Genomic DNA, 23,877 nt, shown 5'->3' with positions numbered 1-23,877 from the left:
CTGTACATAGCGCAGCCATCCCCCGCCGCCTCGGTTCTGACAGGGCAGGTAGAACTAGCTGCAGCCGGAGCGCAGGCCACACACAGCCTCCCAGGGCCAGTCACACGCACTACCACACACCACGCCCACCACCTGCCCTGAATACCAGGTGACCAATCAGGTGATGCCCCGCCCCCGCACGTCACGTACAGGTGAGCTCCCGGAAAAGAAAACAAAAAACAACACGGGGGCGGAGTCCTTGCTGCGCGCATCGCACCCCGCCGCCCGTCTGGTGGTAGCGGGCACGGGGCGGTCAGTGCTGGCGGCAGCTCACGGACGGGATCTGACTGCTAGTAGGAAAATCTGCGCGCTCCTCCTTTCCTGAAAGCAGAGAGCGGCTCCTCCCCCCGCACGGCGGCTCCTCCTCCTCCAACACGTCTCCCTGCTCCCTCTCATAGCTGCACAGAGCTGAGCGGCTCCGGGACCGTATAACACGTGTGCGGCCACCGGGAGAAGATGGAGCCTTCCCGGCCACTAGGGGCAGGAGCGACACCTGTGTGAGCAGCGCTGTGCCCGGACTACCTGCTGTGCCTTGTGGAGCGTGCGGCGGAGGGACATGGCCTGGGTGAAACTATTCCGCCGGCAGGCGGGGGGGAACCTGGGGAAGGTCTACCAGCCGGGCAGTATGCTGTCCTTAGCCCCCACTAAAGGCCTGTTCAATGAGCCCGGCCAGAACAGCTGCTTCCTGAACAGCGCCGTGCAGGTGAGCGGCCATACCTGTCTGTAGTGACACTGCTAGTACCTGTACTGTCACGGGGGTCGTGTGCACCTGGTGACGGGAGAAGTGACGGTGGATGTGGTGTGCACCTGGTGACGGGAGAAGTGACGGTGGATGTGGTGTGCACCTGGTGACGGTGGATGTGGCGTGCACCTGGTGACCGGAGACGTGGATGTGGCGTGCACCTGGTGACCGCCTGGTGACGGGAGAAGTGACGGTGGATGTGGCGTGCGCCTGGTGACGGGAGACGTGGATGTGGCGTGCACCTGGTGACGGGAGACGTGGATGTGGCGTGCGCCTGGTGACGGGAGACGTGGATGTGGCGTGCGCCTGGTGACGGGAGACGTGGATGTGGCGTGCGCCTGGTGACGGGAGACGTGGATGTGGCGTGCGCCTGGTGACGGGAGACGTGGATGTGGCGTGCGCCTGGTGACGGGAGACGTGGATGTGGCGTGCGCCTGGTGACGGGAGACGTGGATGTGGCGTGCGCCTGGTGACGGGAGACGTGGATGTGGCGTGCGCCTGGTGACGGGAGACGTGGATGTGGCGTGCGCCTGGTGACGGGAGACGTGGATGTGGCGTGCGCCTGGTGACCCTCGGAGACGTGGATGTGGCGTGCGCCTGGTGACCCTCGGAGACGTGGATGTGGCGTGCGCCTGGTGACCCTCGGAGACGTAACTGTGTATACCTGGTGACAGGGTGCAGGATGGTGCATACTCAGTGACCAGGGTACAAAATGGCGCGTACCCTGGGACAGGATGCCGGTGGACATTATGTTGTATGTTTGTCCGGATGCACAATGCCAGTGGATGTGGTACACACAGCTGTGCGTACATGACTCTTCCCCCATCTGTGTGTGCATGGTACACTGTCACGTCTTTTGCTTCACTCTCCATAGAACTACAAGTTTTGCCTGTGTCACCTGTGCTGTCCGTGTTCTGCTATTGTCAGGTTTACCCCTGTGTGCAGCCTCTGATCCCCAGTCCTCCTCTTTTCCTGTTTCATATGTGCTGTCAGTGTTCTGCTATTGCCAGGTTTACCCCTGTGTGTAGCCTATGATCCCCAGTCTTCCTCTTTGCCTGTGTCACCTGTGCTGTCAGTGTTGTGCTGTCCGTGTTCTGCTATCGCTAGGTTTACCCCTGTGTCACCTGAGCTGTCCGTGTTCTGCTCGCCAGGTTTACCCCTGTGTGCAGCCTCTGATCCCCAGTCCTCCTCTTTGCCTGTGTCACCTGTGCTGTCCGTGTTCTGCTCGCCAGGTTTACCCCTGTGTGCAGCCTCTGATCCCCAGTCCTCCTCTTTGCCTGTGTCACCTGTGCTGTCCGTGTTCTGCTGTCGCCAGGTTTACCTCTGTGTGCAGCCTCTGATCCCCTGTCCTCCTCTTTGCCTGTGTCACCTGTGCTGTCCGTGTTCTGCTGTCGCCAGGTTTACCTCTGTGTGCAGCCTCTGATCCCCTGTCCTCCTCTTTGCCTGTGTCACCTGTGCTGTCTGTGTTCTGCTGTCGCCAAGTTTATCCCTGTGTGCAGCCTCTGATCCCCAGTCCTCCTCTTTGCCTGTGTCACCTGTGCTGTCCGTGTTCTGCTGTCGCCAGGTTTACCTCTGTGTGCAGCCTCTGATCCCCTGTCCTCCTCTTTGCCTGTGTCACCTGTGCTGTCTGTGTTCTGCTGTCGCCATGTTTACAGCTGCCTGTGTTTGTGCCCTCTCATATGACTGTTGGTTCTGTACATGGGCAGATACCAGTCTTGGATGCCATGTGTGTGTTTATGCTACTGTCATTTGGAACCTCACATCCAAGAATTTATTTTTCTTTTCATTGGACATCTGCGCTAATAAATACCATGTACACACTGATGCTATTTATGTGCCGGATCATATGGTTTATTGTGGGCGTTCCACGTTTTTACAACTTGTGTCCTTTTGTCGTTTTTTTTTTTTCCTATTTTTATCTGGCATCCATTGGCATTGTTGTAGAAGAACAAATGCGCCCGTGTGCGGCACAGGAAGCGTGCTCTTAGGTGGCACTTGACCGGGGTGCTTGTACCAAGTGTCGATTATCATGTGAATAATTGATATTGGCACGGCGTGTCTTCTCATCCTATTGATCTGGCGTTGTACTAAGGCCGTGATGGCTCATCCTCCGGTCTTACTCGACTTGCTAATGAATAAATTACCGGCCTGTGGCTTTATGGCTGTGGCAAAACAATGAACACTGAAACTGTGCATTTTCTGTCGCTTGTGGTCTTTTGATGGCTGCAGCGTTCTTGCCCAGCGTAGATGATGACTAGGCGACCTCTGGAGGCATTTAAGCCTCTCCAGGTGCCGTTCTGAGCTGGCACTATACCATGGCTGATTAAAGTGAATGACGGATTTAGCCGAAACACAAGTGCTGTGGGACCAAACTCGGTGACAGTAAGGCTCACACTGGTGTGTAGTGTTTACGCTGTGGTTTTTGGTCCTGACTGCTGGTCACGGATGACATACCAACACGTGCCCCATTGGTGTCTAATTATGCAAATTGTCTCTTCAGAGAGGAAGAGGACTAGAACTCTAGTGCCACCTATTGGAGGTAGCAATCCTAAAAGTCAATGTTGACCCTTTAACGAGCCTAGTTACATGACTTAGGATAAAAGCCAAGCCAGAATCTCCATTTGCAGACACTGTTTCGGGGTACTGCCCCTCATCAGTGCAAAGTGGGAGAAGATCTGGTTTGGCTGTGAGAGAGGCGTCTGACCGATATCCAAGAAGTATAATTTCTCCTTGCGGAGAATAACATGCTAAGCATGTCGAGGTGAGGAGACTTAAAGCCGCAATGCTCCTCTGGGAAATATGCTAATTATGCAAATTGGTGTCTAGCATGTACTCTTCTTGCCAGAGGCAGTAATTCAGAAATGACCTCCTGAAAGGACAAGGTGCTTCCACCTACAGTTTGCAGAGGCGCCCAATTATTTGCTACTAGTACATGTATTGCAGTGGGAATGGATGTGGTGCACCAGTTCAGAGTCCTGTGATCTGTAAGGAGGAGTCAAAGTTGATAATGGTAAGGATACACTAGAGTGGTGATATATCATCACTCATAATAATGTATTCCTTACATAACTTTAATCATGAAGTAGTATGTTATAAAATACTGCAATGATGACCACCTATCTATTGCTCACTGGTGGCTATTACATGTACAGCACATGGCTGCCATGGCCTGTGGCTGCAGGGGGCAAGTAATTGATGAATGGGATGTCATAACTTCTGGTACATCAATGCTCATCAGAGGGGCCTGGCTGGACCAGGGATAACACAAGCTGTAGTCCAGGCAGTGATAATCTCCTGGTGATAAAACATTCATTATATGAAGACCATACATCTAATGTGTAAACACACAAAAAAAGGAACCAAGTAGAAGTACCATAGAATAATTTATTAAATAGTCAATAACTTGCCATATAAATACAAAGAATACATTCTAGAGGCTGCAAAACCATGGCAAAAAAATGGGAGACACCATACTCATATATATTATGTCCGAAACAAGGCTCAGCACCATGTCCATGAGTAATATCGATATAATACATTTCAAGTAGTGCAAACAGTTGCCCTCTACGGCGTGCAAACAAAATGGCAGTAAACAAAATAAAGAGACACTTACATTGCTGGACAGGGTGTAGTGATGGCTCTCCCACTGCCCCAACGCACGTTTCGTTGTATAACTTCCTCAGGAGATGACTGTCGTATAGGGCAGCTGTTTGCGCTACATGCACTTTATTGTGGCAGTTATTTTATTATATCGGTATTACTCATGGACATGGTGCTGAGCCTTGTTTAGTACATAATATATATATGTGTTTGGTGTCTCCCATTTTTTGGCCACTGTTTTGCAGCCTCTAGAATTTAGGCTAAGTGCACACGTACCGGAACTCTCGTGGAAGTTACCGCGAGAATTCCGGAATTCCAGTCCGCGGGAAAATCGCATTTTAAATTCCCGCGATTTTCCCGCGGAAAAACTAGCATTTTGCAAGCGTAATTAGCTTGCAAAATGCTAGCGTTTTCCAAGCGATCTGTAGCATCGCTTGGAGAACTGATTGACAGGTTGGTCACACTCGTCAAACATAGTGTTTGACGAGTGTGACCAACTTTTTACTACTGAGGCCGCCTATGCAGCATCAGTAGTAAAAGATAGAATGTAAAAAAAATAAAAATTGGTGTTATTCTTACCCTCCGACGTCCCGCGCATCCGTTAATAATAATAATAAATTTTATTTTTATAGCGCCGACATATTCCGCAGCACTTTACATTTCAGAGGGGATTTGTACAGACAATAGACATTACAGCATAACAATAATCACGTACAGTAGATTATAACAAAGAACAAGAGGAGTGAGGGCCCTGCTCGCAAGCTTACAGTCTATGAGGAAAGAGGTAGACACGAAAGGTGGGTGGTAACAGTTGCCCTGATTGTATGGACCAGCCATAATGTTAAGTGTGTAACAGTACAGACACAGAGGGCTAATGGATGCATAAAGCATGTGGGAACATGATGCTGGGAACCTGGTTATGGTAAAACTTTTGGCTCTGCCACACAGGGATAGGTTAGGTTAATGTGTTGAGGCGATAGGCCAGTCTGAATAAATGCGTTTTCAGGACACGCTTAAAATTGTGGGGATTGGGGATTAATCGTATTGACCTGGGAAGTGCATTCCAAAGAATTGGCGCGGCACGTGTAAAGTCTTGGAGACGGGAGTGGGAGGTTCTGACTATTGAGGATACTAACCTCAGGTCATCAGCAGAACGGAGGGTGCGGGTAGGGTGGTATACTGAAACAAGGGAGGAGATGTAGGGTGGTGCTGAGCCATGGAGGGCTTTGTGGGTGAGGGTAATAAGTTTATACTGAATTCTGGAGTGGATGGGTAGCCAGTGTAATGACTGGCACAAGGTAGAGGCATCGGTGTAACGATTGGTGAGGAATATGATCCTGGCTGCAGCATTCAAGACAGATTGGAGAGGGGAGAGTTTGGTAAGAGGGAGACCGATTAGAAGAGAGTTACAATAGTCGAGACGAGAATGAATAAGAGAAACAGTAAGAGTTTTTGCAGAGTCAAAAGTAAGAAAAGGTCGAATTCTAGAAATGTTTTTGAGGTGCAGATGACAAGAGCGAGCCAGTGATCGAATGTGGGGGGCAAAGGAAAGCTCGGAATCAAGTATGACCCCAAGACAGCGGGCATGTTGCTGGGGAGTAATAATGGAACCACACACAGAAATAGCAATGTCGGGTATAGGTACATTAGTAGCGGGAGGAAACACCAGGAGTTCAGTCTTTGAGAGGTTCAGTTTCAGATATAGTGAGGACATGATATTAGACACAGCGTTTAGACAATCGCCAGTGTTTTCTAGAAAGGCTGGCGTGATGTCAGGAGAAGAAGCGTATAATTGGGTGTCATCAGCATAGAGATGGTACTGGAAACCAAATCTACTGATTGTTTGACCAATAGGGGCAGTGTACAAGGAGAAGAGGAGGGGGCCTAGAACCGATCCTTGAGGAACCCCAACAGTAAGGGGAAGGTGAGAGGAGGAGGAACCGGCAAAAGAAACAGTAAAGGAGCGGTCGGAGAGATAGGAGGAGAACCAGGAGAGAACGGTGTCCTTGAGGCCAATGGAATGGAGCATAGTGAGGAGGAGCTGATGATCCACAGTGTCGAATGCTGCAGAGAGATCCAAGAGAATTAGCATGGAGTAATGACCATTTGATTTAGCTGTTAGCAGATCATTAGAGACTTTAGTGAGGGCAGTTTCAGTGGAGTGTAAAGAGCGGAAACCGGATTGGAGAGGGTCGAGAACAGAGTTTTCTGAGAGATAGCGGATAAGACGGGAGTGGACCAGGCGTTCCAGGAGTTTAGAGATGAAGGGAAGATTAGAGACAGGTCTATAGTTAGCGGCACAGTTTTGGTCGAGGGATGGTTTTTTAAGTAGTGGATGTATGATGGCATGCTTAAATGAGGAGGGAAAAATACCAGAAGAGAGAGAGAGGTTAAATATTTTAGTTAGGTGAGGGGTGACAGCAGGGGAAAGGGACTGGAGGAGATGTGACGGAAATGGGTCACTGGTGCAAGTAGTTGGGCGAGAAGATGCAAGGAGCCGTTCCCAGTAATCCTTTGCGAAAATGCCCGCAATGACGTCGCGCGAATGACCGTGAGACTTCGCGATCCCGCGAGAACGGACGCCATCGCGAGCATTTTCGCAAAGGACTACTTGGAACGAGAGCGTGGAGAGAGGCGGGAAGACTGCGCGGGACGTCGGATGGTGAGAATAACAATATTTTTTATTTTTAAATTCTATTTTTTACAGGGATATGGTACCCACAGCCTGGAGGACAGTCTCCTCTCCTCCGCACCGTGGGTACCATCCGCAATTGTTCTGCTTACTTTCCGCATGGTGTGCACAGCCACATGCGGGAAGTAAGCGGAACAATGCATTCCTATGGGTGCGGGATCGCCGCGATTCCGCAAATTAATGAGCATGCTGCGGTTTTTACCGCGAAGCGATTCCGCCGCGGTAAAAACCGCAGCATTAGCACAGCATTGCGGAATCCCGTAGGAATGCATGGGATGCTTATTTTTCGCGGCAAAATCGTGCGGTTAAAACCGCCGCGGAAACGCGAAAAAAACGCCACGTGTGAACTCAGCCTTATTCTTTGCACTTATATGGTATTTTATTGACTATTTAATAAATTATTCTATTCTTGTACTTGATTCCTTTTTTTGTGTGTTGATGCTTTGATTGAGTTTTTGTACTTTTTTTTTTTTTTTTTTATGTTTTGGGCTTTTGTGGTTAACACCTAATGTGTCATATAGCTGAAATCAGTGTCTCAGCCCCTACCTCATGCTGTCCTCAGATTATAGCAAAAACCTTCTGACAGATTCCCTTTAAGGTATTGATGATTTACAGTATCCTTTGCATTAGCCGTCTGGGGATGTGACACCTGGCACCCCTGTGATCGGCTGTATTCAGCTCCGGTGGTGAACAACTATAAAAGGTGACGGGAGCTTTCGCTTTGTAGTGGAGCTCAGATCCTCTTCATTTCAATAGGCGCTGAGCTGTAGTACCTACCAGTAGTGATGACTGTCCTGGACCAGTCACTTGACGCTGCAGTCAGTCCGTTCTCACCGGTCAGGTCACAGGAGGTTATGCTTATGAAGGAGGCAAAGGTGATTTAGATCCAGGCAGTTATTGTTTTAGTTTTATAAGAAAGGCATTTCTCTACTATATTTTACACCACAGCAGAATCCTATTCTATCCGTGTGTCATGCATTTTTCTTGTGTGCAAAAAAAAAAAAAATTCTCAGGTTTTGAAAGTCAGACAGCACGCCGGTGTGAACTTGTGTGCTGTCCATTTTGTTTGCAGACCCATTCACTTGAATGGCCGAGTTTGGTCCAGAAATGAGACCAGCTGAGGATCGGGTATTTTTTTTTTTTTTTGTTTTTGTGGTCAGCAAAAACCTAGACATAGAATGTGTGTGCTGCCCGTGACCATATCTGGCCGCACACAGATGAGTTGTCATAAAGTGGTGCCAGACATCCTGATTCTGGCCTGTAACCTGCCGATGTAAAGCCACGGGTGATCTTTGTTTTTACACACCGTGTGTTAGCATGCTAACTGATGGTGTGCTGCGTAGGTGCACCTTCCCTTTAAGGAGTGGTGGGCACTAATTATACACTGACAAATCTCCGGAGCCCGCCTGTGTCTACGCCTCCATTTTTGGCTAGCTTTCTGTAATTATTTGTGGGGCTCCTTCTCATACTAGTCCGTCCTTCATGTGTCTGTCAGTCCAGCGTGGGAGGCAGCAGGATATTTAAACAGCATTTGCATCCATTGACCTCAATATTAAAATGATCTGATGCAAGCATAAAGTATGCCAAGATGTTTCATTAGCCGGTGCCAGGGTACGTGGCGGGGCGGCAGCGCACGTGGTGACGTAACCTCTCGCTGTGCAGTCAGTGATGGGATGATGGGGGACCCTTGATGGGACCCTTACTGGGACATCAGGCTGGGGCTGAAAATGTGAAAGGGTCTGATCCCATCCTGGGCTTGGAAAAGACATTACACAGAAAATGTCTGCCTCCTGATTGATGGGTTACTTTTCCTCCAAGCTGTAGATAAGTCTCCAAGGGACCTTTTAAGAGGAGGAAGGAAATTCGTTTGAGCTCCGATTGACTCAGAAACACATTTCCTTTATGAGATTAAAGAAGAAAATACTTGTCTTAATGAAAGCGCTTGCTGCATGTTGATTTTAGGAAATTGTTTAGGAAAATGCAAATATTCTGCACTATAGAAACACCCTACCACCATATAATTGGGAAACTGTAGGATGCCAAAATCTCCTATACTTTACATTCCGCAAGTCAAATGTGAAACATGATGGGATGATATAAATTGGTGTATCAGGTCAAACGTGTTGGTTTTCCTATATTCCCCTTGATTATTTTGATGTATGTGTATGTATGTAGATATATATATAATATAAATATAGTGAGGCAGCGACCGGAGTGATATGTGAGGATCGCTATGTGTCCCCTAGAATGCGCTCAGAAGAGTATTAGATCCGCTGGAGTGCCCTGTCGTCGCAGCAGTGTGCATGTTACTCACAGGGCAGAAGAAAAGTGAGTTTGAGCCTGGTCAAGTTATTTGGACCAAGGAGTTTATTCAGGAAAACCCGGTATGGGCTTTTATTTTTGAAACTGACTGCAGGAAGGTAGTGGGGTCCGGTCCGTTTCCTCCAGCCCAGGTCTTATAAGTGGCCTATGGCCACAGATTGGAGAAAGGGAAAAAAAAACCCTGCAGAAAGGGTTTGGGTGTGTCAGTTCTGATTTGCACAGAGAGCAATGGTCTGCAGAGCTCCCTGTGTGAGGCAACACAGGGCCAAGCTGAGCCAAGGTCTGGCACTCCTTTCATACCCGGGCAACGCGGTCGCTCACGGCAACTGGCCACGGACTGTTTTGTTGCTTCCCGGCTGCGATCCGGAGGATACAGCGTGTTGTGCACTGAGTGTTTTTGTGTTTTGTTTTTTTTTTTTTTTTTTTTTTTTTTTTTTGTGGACATTAAACACATTTTTGTTTGAACTTGCTGGGTCACTGCCTCATCTCTGCACAGCGTGGAAGCCGCTGCTTTACACTTGGTTGGAGAATGCAGGCAGTGTGAACTGAGGCATACCCAAAGCGTGCTGCATGTCGTATATTAGGCCTGCAACACTGCAGCTTAAGTCGACTGATAAGATGGAGGAAATACTGAGACAGCTGGCCGCCTCGCAAGTGCGACAGCAGAAGCTGCAAGAGGAGCAGCAACAGACCAACAATTTAATTCTGCAGCAGATTGCAGCTCTGCAAGAGGCAGGTACCTTAGCCACCACATACCGATTGGAAGCCCGGTACAAGGTCCGCTCAGCACTGAGGAAGATGGCACCTGAGGATGACATGGAGGCTTTTCTCACCATTTTTGAACGCACTGCAGAGCGGGAGAACTTGCCGGTGGGCTGAGGTGGTGTCCAACTTCTTGATGGGAGATGCACAAAAGGCCTTCCTGGACCCAAGTCTGGACGATGCCCTGGACTATGGGAAGCTTAAAGGTGAGATCCTTGCCCGACTGGGGGGTTAATACATATGTGCGGGCCCAACGGGTGTTCCAGTGGTCCTTTTCTGAGATTCACCCTGCCCGGTCTCAAGCCTATGACTTACTGCAACTGGTTAAAAAATGGCTACAGCCTGAGACTTTAACCCCGATCCAGATGGTAGAGAGGGTGGTGAGGGCCCTGCCAGCCACCATAGAACGTTGGGTGGGGCAAGGAGACCCGGGCACTCTGGATCAGGTGGTAGGACTGTTTGAGCGGTATACAGCCACTCATGACTTTATACGGGACACTGCCCCACTTCGGCTGTCACGTAAGGCCCTGTCAGCTCAGGAGCCTGGGAAAAGTCTGCAACCCTCCACCAAGGCCAATATGGATCGTGCCCGTACTGAGGGGATATCTCAGAAGGAGAGTGTCAACCGCCCCGTGTCCCCTAGCGTAGCCCCAAGGTTCCCTCGGGCCCCAGTCCTTAAGTGTTGGCGGTGCCAAGAGCCTGGACATGTGATTGCTAACTTCCCCCTAACAACTGACCCCATGGATTGCGTGTATACCCGCCGTGTATGTATGTATGCCCTGCCAGTTTGCACTGCCACTACAGACCCTGCCGGTACCGAACCTCAGCGGTGCGAGGTACTAGTCAATGGGTACCAGACGGACGCTCTCTTGGGCTCCGGGAGTTTGGTGACCCTGGTACACGGGTCCCTAGTTGCTGGGGATAGACCTAATGGACGGAAGGTGGGGGTAGTGTGCATACATGGGGACCTCCGTGAGTACCCGACTGAGGAGGTCAAGTTCTCCACCCCATGTGGGGAGATAAAACGTGGTGGGAATGGTAAAGCCTCTTCCGTATGGGACTGTATTAGGAAGAGACTTTCCCCTGTTCTGGTCCCTATGGGAGACCAGGGTTAACCCTCTCAGGGTAAAACGTATTCCGGGCGCTGAACCTGAAGACCTCGAGTCAGGGATTCCTGCCGTAGGGGTCACCAACATAGGGACAGTGTAACCCCGATAGGTTTCCCCTAGAGGTGTTGGCAGGAGAAGTTGAGGAGAACTCACCGATTCCTGAGCTGGAGGTGTCACCTGGTAAGTTCAGGACTGCCCAGCTCCAGGACCCCACTTTGACCCAGGCCAGGGAAAGTGTAATCGTGGTAAATGGGGTGGCTCCACTACCAGGTGCAGAGAGGGAGTTTTGCCGGATGGAGAACAACCAAGACTGTTCAGGGTTGATAAAATCAGAGATGAGGTGGTAGAACAGCTGGTGGTGCCTCAACCCTATCGTCGGGAGGTGCTCAATATGGCTCACTCTCACATGCTGGGAGGGCATTTGGGGGCAAAAAAGATGCTAGAGCGCATATTGCAGCGGTTTTTCTGTCCTGGGGTCTATGTTGAGGTCAAAAGGTATTGCGACACATGTCCGGAGTGCCAACTAACCTCACCAACCACGAACTATCGGAGTCCTTTGGTGCCTCTGCCCATTATAGAGGTACCTTTTGAGCGGATTGCGATGGATCTAGTAGGGCCATTAGTAAAGTCCGCCCGGGGCCACCAGCACATATTAGTAGTCGTATATATTACACCACCCGGTACCCAGAGGCGATGCCCCTCCGCCACACTTCGGCTAAACTAATAGCCCGTGAACTGTTTGCCATGTTCTGTCTCTTAGGGCTACCCAAGGAGATCCTTACTGATTAAGGTACTCCATTTATGTCTAAGGTGACCAAGGAGCTGTGTAAGCTGCTCCAAATCAAACAGCTCCGCACATTGGTGTACCATCCACAAACCGACGGGTTGGTGGAGAGGTTTAATAATACCCTCAAAGCCATGCTAAAAAAGGTAATCGCCAAGGATGGGAGGGATTAGGGCAGAAACATGTCCCATCTAATGTTCGCCATTCGCGAGGTACTGCAGGTGTCAACAGGGTTCTCCTCGTTTGAGCTATTGTATGGCAGGCACCCAAGAGGATTGCTAGATGTAGCCAAAGAGATGTGGGAACAGGATCCCACTCCCCATAAGAGTGTCATTGAGTATGTGACAAAAATGCAGGATCGGATTGCCATCATGCGGCCAATAGTAAAGGAGCATCTGTTGGATGCCCAGGCCGCTTAGAGCCGCACGTATAATAAAAGGGCCACGGTCAGGACCTTTACAGAAGGGGACCGGGTGTTGGTACTAGTACCCACCCCAGAGAGTAAACTCATGGTCAAGTGGCAAGAGCCTTATGAGATACGGGGGGAAGTGAATTATAAGGTGTACCAACCTGGGAAAAGGAAACCTGAGCAGCTGTACCATGTAAACCTGCTAAAGGCCTGGAAGGACTGAGAATGTTTAGTTACCGAGGCGACTCCGGTCCTACAAACGGGGGTCCCTCTGGCTATGGCCAAGGACCCGGCTGGGTGTGAGGTAAACTTAAATGACGCCCTCACAAAACAGCAGCGACTGGAGGCTCGAGCTTTAGTGCAGCAGAATACAGATGTATTCTCAGAGCTGCCGGGACAAACCTCCGTGATACAGCTTGATATTATCACTGAGCCCCCAGGCTAGAGTACGGATGAAACCATACCGAGTGCTAGAAGCCAGGAGGCAAGCGATGGTGGCTGAAGTGAAGCAAATGCTTCAATTGGGAGTCATTGAAGAGTCCCAGAGTGAGTGCGCTAGCCCCATTGTGCTAATACCGAAACTGGTTGGGTCATTACGCTTCTGTAATGACTTCAGGAAGTTAAATGATGTGTCAAAATTTGACCTCTACCCAATGCCTCGGGTGGGCGAGCTAATTGAAAGACTGGGAAAAACCCAGTACACCACGGTCGAACTCACGAAAGGGTACTGGCAGGTTCCCCTGACAGAATCGGCTAAAGAGAAGACCGCATTTATCACGCCAGAGGGTCTGTTTCACTATGTTGTCTTACCCTTTGGGTTACATGGGGCTCCGGCCACATTGCAGAGGTTGATGGACATAGTATTAGAACCTCATCGGAAATACGCATCTGCCTATTTAAATGACAGTCATCTTTAGTACCAACTGGGAGACCTACCTGTACCAGGTACAAGCTGTGTTAGACTCTCTCCGAGTAGCTGGGTTAACAGCAAAGCCAAAAAAATGTGCGATAGGGCTCACGGAAGCTCGGTACTTGGGTTACGTGATCGGTCGCGGGGTGATCAAACCTCAACAAGATTGAGGCCATCCAAAACTGGCCCAAGCCCTTAAGTACTAAGCAGGTGAGGGCATTCCTTGGCATCATTTGTTACTACCGCCGGTTTATACCCAATTTTGCAGGGGAATTAGCACCGCTAACGGACCTTTTAAAAGGTAAAAGGACAGTGATGGTCCGATGGAATCCTCGGGCGGAAAAAGCATTCGAGTCCCTGAAGTCGGCGTTGTGTGGACAGCCGGTCCTCATCAGCACCGACTTCAAAAAGGCCTTTATTGTACAAACCGATGCCTCGGAGGTAGGTCTAGGAGCGGTGCTGTCGCAAGAGGTGAACGGGGATGAGCATCCAATCACCTACTTGAGCAGGAAACTGACCCCGGCAGAGAATAATTATAGTGTAGTGGAGAAGGAGTGCTTGGCGATTAAATGGGCCTTGGAGTCCCTATGCTATTTGCTTGGGCGTCAGTTTCTTTTGGTAACAGACCATTCCCCCCTCGTCTGGATAAGAAACGCAAAAGAGAAGAATGCCCGAGTCACCAGATGGTTCCTGTCCCTACAAAACTTCAGTTTCTCAGTGGAACATAGGGCAGGGAAGGCACCGGAAAATGCGGATGCCCTGTCACGGGCCCCCTGTATGGTGACAAATGTTCAGCCCCACAAGATTGAATAGAGGGGGTGGGGGTTTATGTGAGGCAGCGACCGGAGTGATATGTGAGGGTCGCTATGTGTCCCCTAGAATGCGCTCAGAAGCGTATTAGATCCGCTGGAGTGCCCTGTCGTCGCAGCAGTGTGCATGTTACTCACAGGGCAGAAGAAAAGTGAGTTTGAGCCTGGTCAAGTTATTTGGACCAAGGAGTTTATTCAGGAAAACCCGGTATGGGCTTTTATTTTTGAAACTGACTGCAGGAAGGTAGTGGGGTCCGGTCCGTTTCCTCCAGCCCAGGTCTTATAAGTGGCCTATGGCCACAGATTGGAGAAAGGGAAAAAAAAAACCCTGCAGAAAGGGTTTGGGTGTGTCAGTTCTGATTTGCACAGAGAGCAATGGTCTGCAGAGCTCCCTGTGTGAGGCAACACAGGGCCAAGCTGAGCCAAGGTCTGGCACTCCTTTCATACCCGGGCAACAAGATCTCTCACGGAAAATATATATATATATATATATATATATTCATATTCTATTCCGCTGTACAGTTCTAGTGATGTGGGAACTTTTTTATCTAGTTGTACTTTTTATTGTCTTTACCAAGGGGGGTGGTGCTTCCTGGCTGATTATGCGGAGCCCCAGATAATCCTGCGTGTCAGATCATCTTGTAAAGATCCTAGAAATACTCTAAATAAAAAGGGCAATAGCTCCAGAACCATATGGTGGATATAAAAAAAAAAAAACAAAAAAAAAACCCCTGCATGCTCTGAACCCACAGAAAAACCCCATAGCATCTTACCATACCAGACAAGTGAATGCGATTTCTGAAAGCTCCTGCACATGCTGCTTACGTCTTGATTTGAATCCTCAAAGCAGGATTTTTTTTCTTCCTTCCAATCTACAGCATATTAGGTTTTTCAATGATTTTGCAGCATTTTTCAGCCATGTAAATGAATGGAGAAACAGAAATGCACGTGTATCATTTACATAGTATTTTGTTTTGGGTTTTTTTGTCAATGCCAGTTTTTGCAGAATAATATACTGCAAATACACAACGTGTGCACATACCCCGAGTGGAATATTTTAGGCTTCATTCAACCATAGGAAATCTCTTTATTGCCAACTACATTTAGAATGAACAAGAGGAGAATGTAACATTCCTAAAAGGAGACAACTCAAGGATTTTTTTTTTTTTTATTGGAAGAAATGTTCTATCAAGCCTAGAGTACAAGGAGACATATCACTATATAGTATCCATATACAGTGGGTTCGGAAAGTATTCAAACCCCTTTCTATTTTTCACTATTTCATTGCAGCCATTTGGTAAATTCAAAAAAGTTAATTTTTTTCTCATTAATGTACACTCTGCACCCCATCTTGACTGAAAAAAACCCCCCAGAAATGTAGATTTTTTTGCAAATGTATTAAAAAGAAAAACTGAAATATCACATGGTCATAATTATTCAGACCCTTTGCTCAGTATTGAGGAGAAGCACACTTTTGAGCTAGTACAGTCATGAGTCGTCTTGGGAATGATGCAACAAGTTTTTCATACCTGGATTTGGGGATTCTCTACCATTCTTCCTTGCAGATCCTCTCCAGTTCCATCAGGTTGGATGTGAACGTTGGTGTACAGCCATTTCCTGATCTCTCTAGAGATGCTCAATTGGGTTTAGGTCAGGGCTCTGGCTGGGCCTGTCAAGAATGGTCAGAGTTGTTCTGAAGCTGCTCCACTCCTGTTATTTAAGCTGTGTTCTAAGGGTCATTGTCTTGTTGGAAGGTGAACTTTCGGCCAAGTCTGAGGCCCAGAGCACTCTGAAAGAGGTTTTCATCCAGGATATCTCTGTACTTGGCCGCATTCATGTTTCCTTCAATTGCAACCAGTCGTCCTTTCCCTGCAGCTGAAAAACACCCGCATAGCATTATGCTGCCACCACCATGTTTCACTGTTGAGATTGTATTGGACATGAGCAGTGCTTGGTTTACTCCACACACAACGCTTAGAATTATCACCAAATAGTTCTATCTTCGTCTCATCATACCAGAGAATCTTATTTCTCATAGTCTGGAAGTCCTTCATGTGGTTTTTTTAGCAAACTCTACGGAGGCTTTCATATGTCTGGCACTATAAAAGCCCAACTGGTAGAGGTCTGCAGTGATAGTTGACTTTGTGGAACTTTCTCCCATCTCCCTACTGCATCTCTGGAGCTCAGCCACAGTGATCTTTGAGTTCTTCTTTACCTCTTACCAAGGCTCTTCTTCCACGATTGCTCAGTTTGGCTGGACGGCCAGGTCTAGGAAGACGTCTGGTGATCCCAAACTTCTTCCCTTTAGGCTGCTTTTACACTTACCGTGTTTTTGTGGTCTGATTTTGCGGCCCCAATAGATTTCTATGGGGCCGCAAAATCGGCTCACAAAAATTCCACGGTGCGCCGTATGGCCGTATTTGAGGCCGTGATTTAAGATCGAGCTTGCTCGAACTTTTATACGGCGTAAGGACACGGCCCCCATTGCAAATCAATGGGGCCGCAAAAACAAACAGAAGTTTGTTTTTGCGGTGCACCGTGACTTCCGGTTTTGCGGAACGCTTTTTTCTTTTTCCAATATTTCAATAGTATTGGACAAATAAACGGCGATCCGCGAGCTTTTTTGCAGCCCGTTATTGCAAAAACAGCGGTAAGTGTAAAAGTAACCTTAAGGATTATAGAGGCCACTGTGCTCTTAGGAACCTTTACTGCAGAAATTATTTTGTAGCCTTGGCCAGATCTGTGCCTTGCCACAATTCTGTCTCTGGGCTCCTTGGTCAGTTCCTTTTGACCTCATGATTCTCATTTGGTCTGACATGCACTGTGAGTAGGGATGACAGCGAATAGCTTTGGATAAGTCCTTATCTGAATAGCTATAGCGCTTACCGAATAGCTGTGTTGGGAACCCGGATACCTGGAGCGCTCCTGATAATCAGCTGTTCGGCTCCGCAGCTGCATGTGTCCCGGCTGTGTGACAGTCAGGTTCTCCATACATGTGCTGTGACTGTCACACAGCCGCAACACATGCAGCTGCGGAGCCAGTCAGCTGATTATAGGGAGAACTCTAGATATCCGGGTTTCCGATGCAGCTATTCAGTAAGCACTATAGCTGTTCGGATAAGGAGTTATCCTAAGCTATTTACTCATCCCTGTGAGCTTTGTGCCTTTTACAATGCAAATTGCCTCTTCAGAGAGAAAGTAGCGATCCTACAAGTAACAATCGACCCTTAACAAGTCTTGCAATATGACTTAGGATTAAAGCCAAATCAGAATCTCCATTTGCAGACACGGTGTTTCGGGCTATTGGCCCTCATCAGTGCAAAGTATGATAACTGACTTGACTAGGTGAGAGGCTCTGGACTTTGGTATAAGGGGTAAAGTTTCTCCTTGTGGAGAGTCACATACCAGCTCAGACTTGTAAAGTTCTCTGGGAAATTTAATATGCAAATTGCCTCTTCAGAGAGAAAGTGGACTGGAAGTCTGTAGTGTCACCTGTTGGAAGTAGCATTTAATTAAACAATGAAGGAGTAGAACCATCTCGAGGAGGATCACGAGGAAATGGACAGCATGTGACTTAAATATATGGCTGCAATGAAACGGAGTGTGAAAAATTTAAAGGGATCTGAATACTTTCCATACCCACTCTGTGTGCCACCTGATAGTATGGCCTTTCTTATGTGAACCTTTCTTTAGTCGCCTTTAAGGTAGTCCTGAAACTTTACGAAGTAACTCTGTTTCTTGGGAAATAGTAATTCTGGAGGAAGCCTCTTGTCGAACTATTACTGTATATACTCGTGTATAAGCCGAGATTTTCAGCCCATTATTTTGGGCTGGAAGTCCCCCTCTCGGCTTATACACGAGTCATATACCTGGGGGTCGACGGGGGAGGGGGAGCGGGGGTGTCGGTATCAATAGTAAAAGATAGAATGTTAAAAATAATAAAAAAAAAAAAACATAGGAATATACTCCCCTTCTGTTGGCACCCGGAGTCCTCATGGCGCTGCCAGCAAGTTCCGTTCCCAGGGATGCCTTACGCGAATGACCTCTGATGTAGCGGTACCGCGATGTCATCAGAGGTCATTCGCGTAATGCATCCCTGGGAACGGAACTTGCTGGCAGGGCCTGGAGGACTCCGTGTGTTGACAGAGGGTAAGTATATCTCTAATTTTTTATTTTAATTCTATTTTTTACAGGAATCTGGTACTCGGGGCTTGGAGGAGAGTCTCCTCTCCTCCAGACCCTGGGTACCATCCGCACATGAAGCGCTCACTTTATACATGGTGGGCATAGCCACATGCGTAAAGTGGGCGTTTCAATGCAATCCTATGGTGGCGGAATTGCCGCGATTCCTCAAAATTAATGGACATGCTGTGGATTTTACCGCTATGCGATTCCTCAGCGTCAAAATCCGCAGCATTGGCACAGCAACTGCGGAATCCCACAGGATTGCATGGGATGTGTTTTGTTAGCGTTTTTAAGCGTTTCCGCAGCGGTAGAAACGCTTATAAAATGAAACGTGGGCACACAGCCATAGGTTTTTTTTTTCCCCCTTTACTGAGACTGAGAGACTGCTGAACAGGGGAAACCCCTTTTAATATTGATTATGTCCATGTAATTATTCAGTACCTTCTAATCTCAAAGCAGATTTGGCCCTAGAATTAACTTTTAAGCAAGGCTCGTTAAAGGTTCGATATTGGCTTTTTAGATTGCTAGTGGCGCCATCAGGTCCTCTTCTCCCTGAAGAGGCAATTTGCATATCTAATTTCCCAGAGGAGCATGCATGGCGCATAAGTCTCCCCACTCTGACATGCCAGGCTAGACCTGTCACTCTGCACAAGAAGAAATGTTACCCTTAGCTGAAAGTTGCTCTCAATTAAAAGTCTAAGTACATGGGGGCTTAGGTGGAGAATACACATGTCTATCAAGTCCAGCCGTTCTCATGCAATTGGTCCACATGAATGAAGAATCTGCACTATGGGACCCCCATTACATGTTGTGTTGCCTTAATTTGCCATTCTGCTTGCCTTGCAGGTTTTGTGGCAGTTGGACATCTTTCGACGCAGTTTACGTGGCCTAACTGGACATGTTTGTTTAGGAGAAGCATGCATATTTTGTGCTTTAAAGGTAGGTAACCAGATCTAAGTTTCTTAACTAGGTGGCTTACGTTCAGTGTTGCCTCCAGGCTGTTTCTCTTCCCACTGTCTGGCATGTAAAACGCAGTAAACACAAAAAACTGGAGCAAAACGTCCAAAAGATCATAAAAATTGTATAAGTTTATTACAGAAAATTATATTCACGTAAACAATTAAATTTTTCATATCATTAGATTTTACAGACAGTACAAGAGACACTCAAAGACTGAGATCAGGTGGGTGGCGACATGTACACACTATCACATCAGACACTTATGTGGTAAAGTGCACAGTGCAGTTTTACACCTGAGGAGTCTGCTGGGGTAGTGGGACGGTTAACAGTTACAAAATGCAAGTAAAGCGCAAAGTACATACCACCCCAAAGACATCTTAACATCCCATGGTCTGGTGCTTAAGGTGCCATAATGCAAAGCCCCAAAGCGTGTTTCACGTTGGCTTCTTCAGGGGACAGTGCATATTTATGTTGATATGTCTTTGGGACGGTATGTACTTTGCACTTTACTTGCTTTTTGTAACTGTTTACCATCACACTACCCCAGCAGTCTCCTCAGGTTTAAAATTGCACTGTGCAGTTAACAACATACATTTCTGATATGTTAGGGTGTACATGTCGCCACCCACCTGATCTCAATCTTTGAGTGTCTCTTGTACTGTTTGTAAAATTTAATGATGTGAAAAATTAAATTGCTTGTGAATATAATTTTCTGTAACTAACTCATACAATGTTTATGATCTTTTGTACATTTTGCTCCAGTTTTTTCTGTTTACTGAGTTCCGGAGCATCCCCTCTCTATGCTCTGCATAGGGTACCACTACTGCAGGTGCAACCCTTGTTGTAGACCAACATTTATGGTTCTTTGTGTAGTGTTGATTCATCTCATTGTAAAACACTATATACTGATTTCATACGTCATACATCTGGGTTTCTGGACCTAAACCATATAGGTCTATATGAGGCTGACCAGTTTTGGTCAGGAGAGCCCTGCACAGACTGTGCAATGTGGTCTGTACTTAGACCATGAAACAGGGAATTCATCATTACACCATTCTTGATCGATAGTCCGCTGGAGTAAGAAGCATTTGGCAAATCGGCCATCTGCCTGTGCGCCATTGTCAGGAAGTGTACTGCAGTCACAGACATGAATACGCTTCACCTGAATTATAGAGAATCGGTCTGTCTGTGCTTTTTTTTTTTTTTTCCTCCCCAGTCCTAAAAGGTAGTAGGGCCGACATAAAAACATCCAGAGTTGCATTTTTTTTTTTGCAGCAAATGCTGTGATAAAGCCTGCATGTGTGACTATATACCTGAAGCACTTTTCCCCCCCTTAATGGTACCAATAATTCCATTTGGTTGTCCTCAGGGTCGTCCCTTGATCTTTGCTCCATCAGTTTTTGGTACTTTTGGTTTACAATGTCCGCAACTCTTCTTTAGCCAATAAGAAGGAAATATGTTATTAAAGAGAATCTGTCATCCGGAACATCCACGTTAAACTAAAGGTATGGGCAGAATGGCGCTGTCATACTGATTTAATACATACCTTTAGTATAAACCTGTGCAGCCTGGTTTTCAGGAAATCAGCATTATAAATTTGTTTCCTCAGTACTTTGTGCTTCGGGGCGGGACTGTGAGTAGGGTCTTTGGCTCAGAGGGATCAGCCATGGCCCCTCCGCTGCCTCTGTTGCATTCATCTAAATGTTGGGCTGGCGCCGTCTTAGCTGTGGGCGATGCTATTGCTTGTGGTGATCTTCATGAAAGTAGCGCAGGCATAAGTGCAGATCGACCTCCGGCAGTCTTCAGAAAAATGGCGCCAAAGGTGGCACATTTGCAGTATAAGATCTCGGCTCAGTGACGAGCCGAGATCTCATTCTTCACATGCGCCACCTCTGTCGATATTTTCCTGAAGACCGCCTGAGGTCGATCTGCGCTTGTGCCTGCACCACTTTCATGAAGTCCACCCACAGCTAAGACGGTGCCAGCTCAAAATTGAAATGAATGCAACAGAGGCAGCGGAGGGGCCATGGCTGAGCCAAAGACCCTACTCACAGTCCCGCCCCCAAGCACAAATACCGAGGAAACCAGAATTTAATGAAAATCAGGCTGCAGATTTTTACACTAATGTATTAAATCCGAATGATATGGTGCTACCTTTAGTGTAACATGGATGATCCTGGTGACTCTTTAAAGGGGGGTAATTTCCGTCCTACTTGGCAGTATTTTTTTTTTTGTTTCCCCCATCCTTTCCCTTGCAAGGCTTTCCAGTTAAACAGGTTTATTTGCATTTTCTTGGATAGTTGCATAGTTTCAGCGTCTGGGCTTGTTTACGATCGGTTGTGGTAAATGTTACTACATTGCTGCCTATTATCTTATAGTACACGTATATGTAACAGAGGTGCTCTGACTTTATTAGTGTCTCTGCGGCTGCCAGGCTGCTGTCCCCACCATGCCAGTCAAGTTTTCCGCTGAACAGATGACTCATGTTGTCAGACATCTTGTCCCTAGCAGCCAGCGTGTCACAAGGAACTCCTATAGCATGCAGCTAAATTGGTGCCAAAGGCAGAAGTGACAAAATGGTTGTGTGTCGGCCTATGTAAGATTTAGGTGGAAATCCTCTTTACAATGTAGTCCCAGCAGTATGGTTGAATGAGCATCCTCAACGTCTTCCCTTTTAGTTCATCCATTTTATATACTCTAAAATTTCCGGAATATTAATTAGTGACGAGTGAATGGCAATCCATGCACTGCACACTGCCTTCATCGGTAGCCCCAGGCACGTTTGCCGGTTGCAAGCTACAGAGTAGTGCTGCCCCATGATCAGTAATAGGAACGTTTGGAAGCGACATATTTTTGCTGCATTCTAATTACTGCAATAGAAAATCGATGAATTCCAGCCCCACTTAAAACATGAATTTATTTAAAAAATCTTAATGACATCGCTACAAATGGAAAGGAGAGGTGGTGGTTTAATGACACCATCTCTCCATTCCTTTTGTGACTATGTAATTTTAAGATTTTTTTTTTTTTTTTTTTTTTTTTTTAGATTTATGCATTATTGGAGGTGGAATTCATCGTTTTTCTATTGCATGCCTCACGTCAGGGTCAGGACGTTATCCATGCACCTTCTCTAGTCAGTTGAACTACAAGCAGGTGAGCTGGCATTCACTTTTTCTAATTCCTGCACCTGTTTGTCAGTACATGTGGATTTCCCGCATGTATTGACGTTCTATTGGTCAAAATCCCCTCCAGAAATTGACATGCTGCGCCTCGTAACCGGCACCGTTGGTGAGTGTATGCAGCGTTCTATAGAAGCACAATGGGCATAGGATTTCTATAAATCCCATCCTCAGTACGTCTAGTGTAGAACGCAGCGCGACTGTGCTGCTTCCAAAACGCTGCTGTTCCTGATCATTAGCACATGGCCTAGCAGGATGGACCGCAGACAACATTTTGGAATTTTGTACTCTAGCTTGTCCTGTTCACTGTGTCCGCCTGTACCCACCCACTCCGTCTTTGGGAAGGGTCTCTGACTATTGCTTTCATCATGTTTCTGATGTGGACAATTGGTAGTTTAACGCCACGGTGATGGATTTTCATGGCCACTTCCTGCAATGGGGGCTATTTAATGCAATTGCAGAAAAAAAAATTTGGAAGCTCTATTTATGAAGTGCTTTGCCAACACAAGAATTTCTTCATGGTGTTGATCCAAATGGTATGGCTGATTTCTGGAATGTCACTACTTTTAAAAGGAGATAATAGATTTGTTGGTAAATTTTCCTCAATTGTTATCTGGCTGATCTCCAGGACTGCAGTAAAAATCTCTATCGTAGCTTGTTTGTGATGGGCATGCTCAAGGGACAGTGGTGATTGTAATATTGCTGTTTTACTTCTTTCCCACAGTCCATATTTTCCCAGTTTCAAACTAGTAGAGAGAAGGTGCTCCCCTCCGACGCCATGAGGCTTGCCCTTGCCGAGAGCTTTAAAGATGAGCACCGCTTCCAGCTTGGCCTGATGGATGACGCTGCTGAATGTTTTGTGAGTATTGTCTTTCCTGATGATATTTGACTATGTTCACTTTTAACACACAAGTCAGAATTTCTGCAGTTGTGACTTAGGCCTCTTTCACACTTCAGTTTTTTACAATCAGTCACAATCTCTTTTGAGGATCCGTTTTTTTCCCCATTGACTTCCATTATTGGCGGATTGTGACGGATTGCCATCCGTTTTTTTTGCGGATCCGCCAAAAGTTCCTGTCCGTTACCATCAAAGATTTCAAAACTGAGCTTGCAACATTTTTTTCTGTGGCGGATCCTCCAGACACTCATTTAACCCGAAAATCTCCCTCTCTCCCTCTCTCTCCCTCTCTCCCTCTCTCTCCCCCCCCCCCCCCCCCCGCCGCTAATGCAACTCAATGGGGGAAAAAAACGGATCCGCCAAGCGAAATGGCGGATCCTTTTTTTTTTTGCAAAATGGCGGATTTTGACCAATGGAAACAGGCCTTAAAGTGAACCTGTCAGCAGGCTTGTGCACAGTAACCTACACACAGTGTCA

General features: G+C 47.3%; 1 protein-coding gene across 2 annotated transcripts in view; it reads left to right on the top strand.

Annotated features, from left to right (window-relative positions):
• The first annotated feature begins 218 nt into the window (after nt 1–218).
• Nucleotides 219–23,877, top strand: part of USP53 (ubiquitin specific peptidase 53) — a 52,254-nt gene continuing 28,595 nt past the window's right edge. The window contains exons 1-3 of one of the 2 annotated variants that reach the window (XM_073571851.1): nt 219–742; nt 19,210–19,302; nt 23,227–23,361. In XM_073571851.1, the coding sequence (XP_073427952.1) occupies nt 596–742; nt 19,210–19,302; nt 23,227–23,361 (375 nt within the window). In that variant the 5' untranslated portion in view covers nt 219–595. Of the gene's footprint in view, nt 743–19,209; nt 19,303–23,226; nt 23,362–23,877 lie in introns of those variants that run through there. The other variant, XM_073571853.1, reaches the window with a different exon arrangement.

This window comes from Dendrobates tinctorius, unplaced genomic scaffold, assembly GCF_039654945.1.
Source record: "Dendrobates tinctorius isolate UK_male_01 unplaced genomic scaffold, ASM3965494v1 ptg000030l, whole genome shotgun sequence".
Classification (NCBI taxonomy): domain Eukaryota; kingdom Metazoa; phylum Chordata; class Amphibia; order Anura; family Dendrobatidae; genus Dendrobates; species Dendrobates tinctorius.
This window is presented reverse-complemented; position numbering and strand designations above follow the sequence as displayed.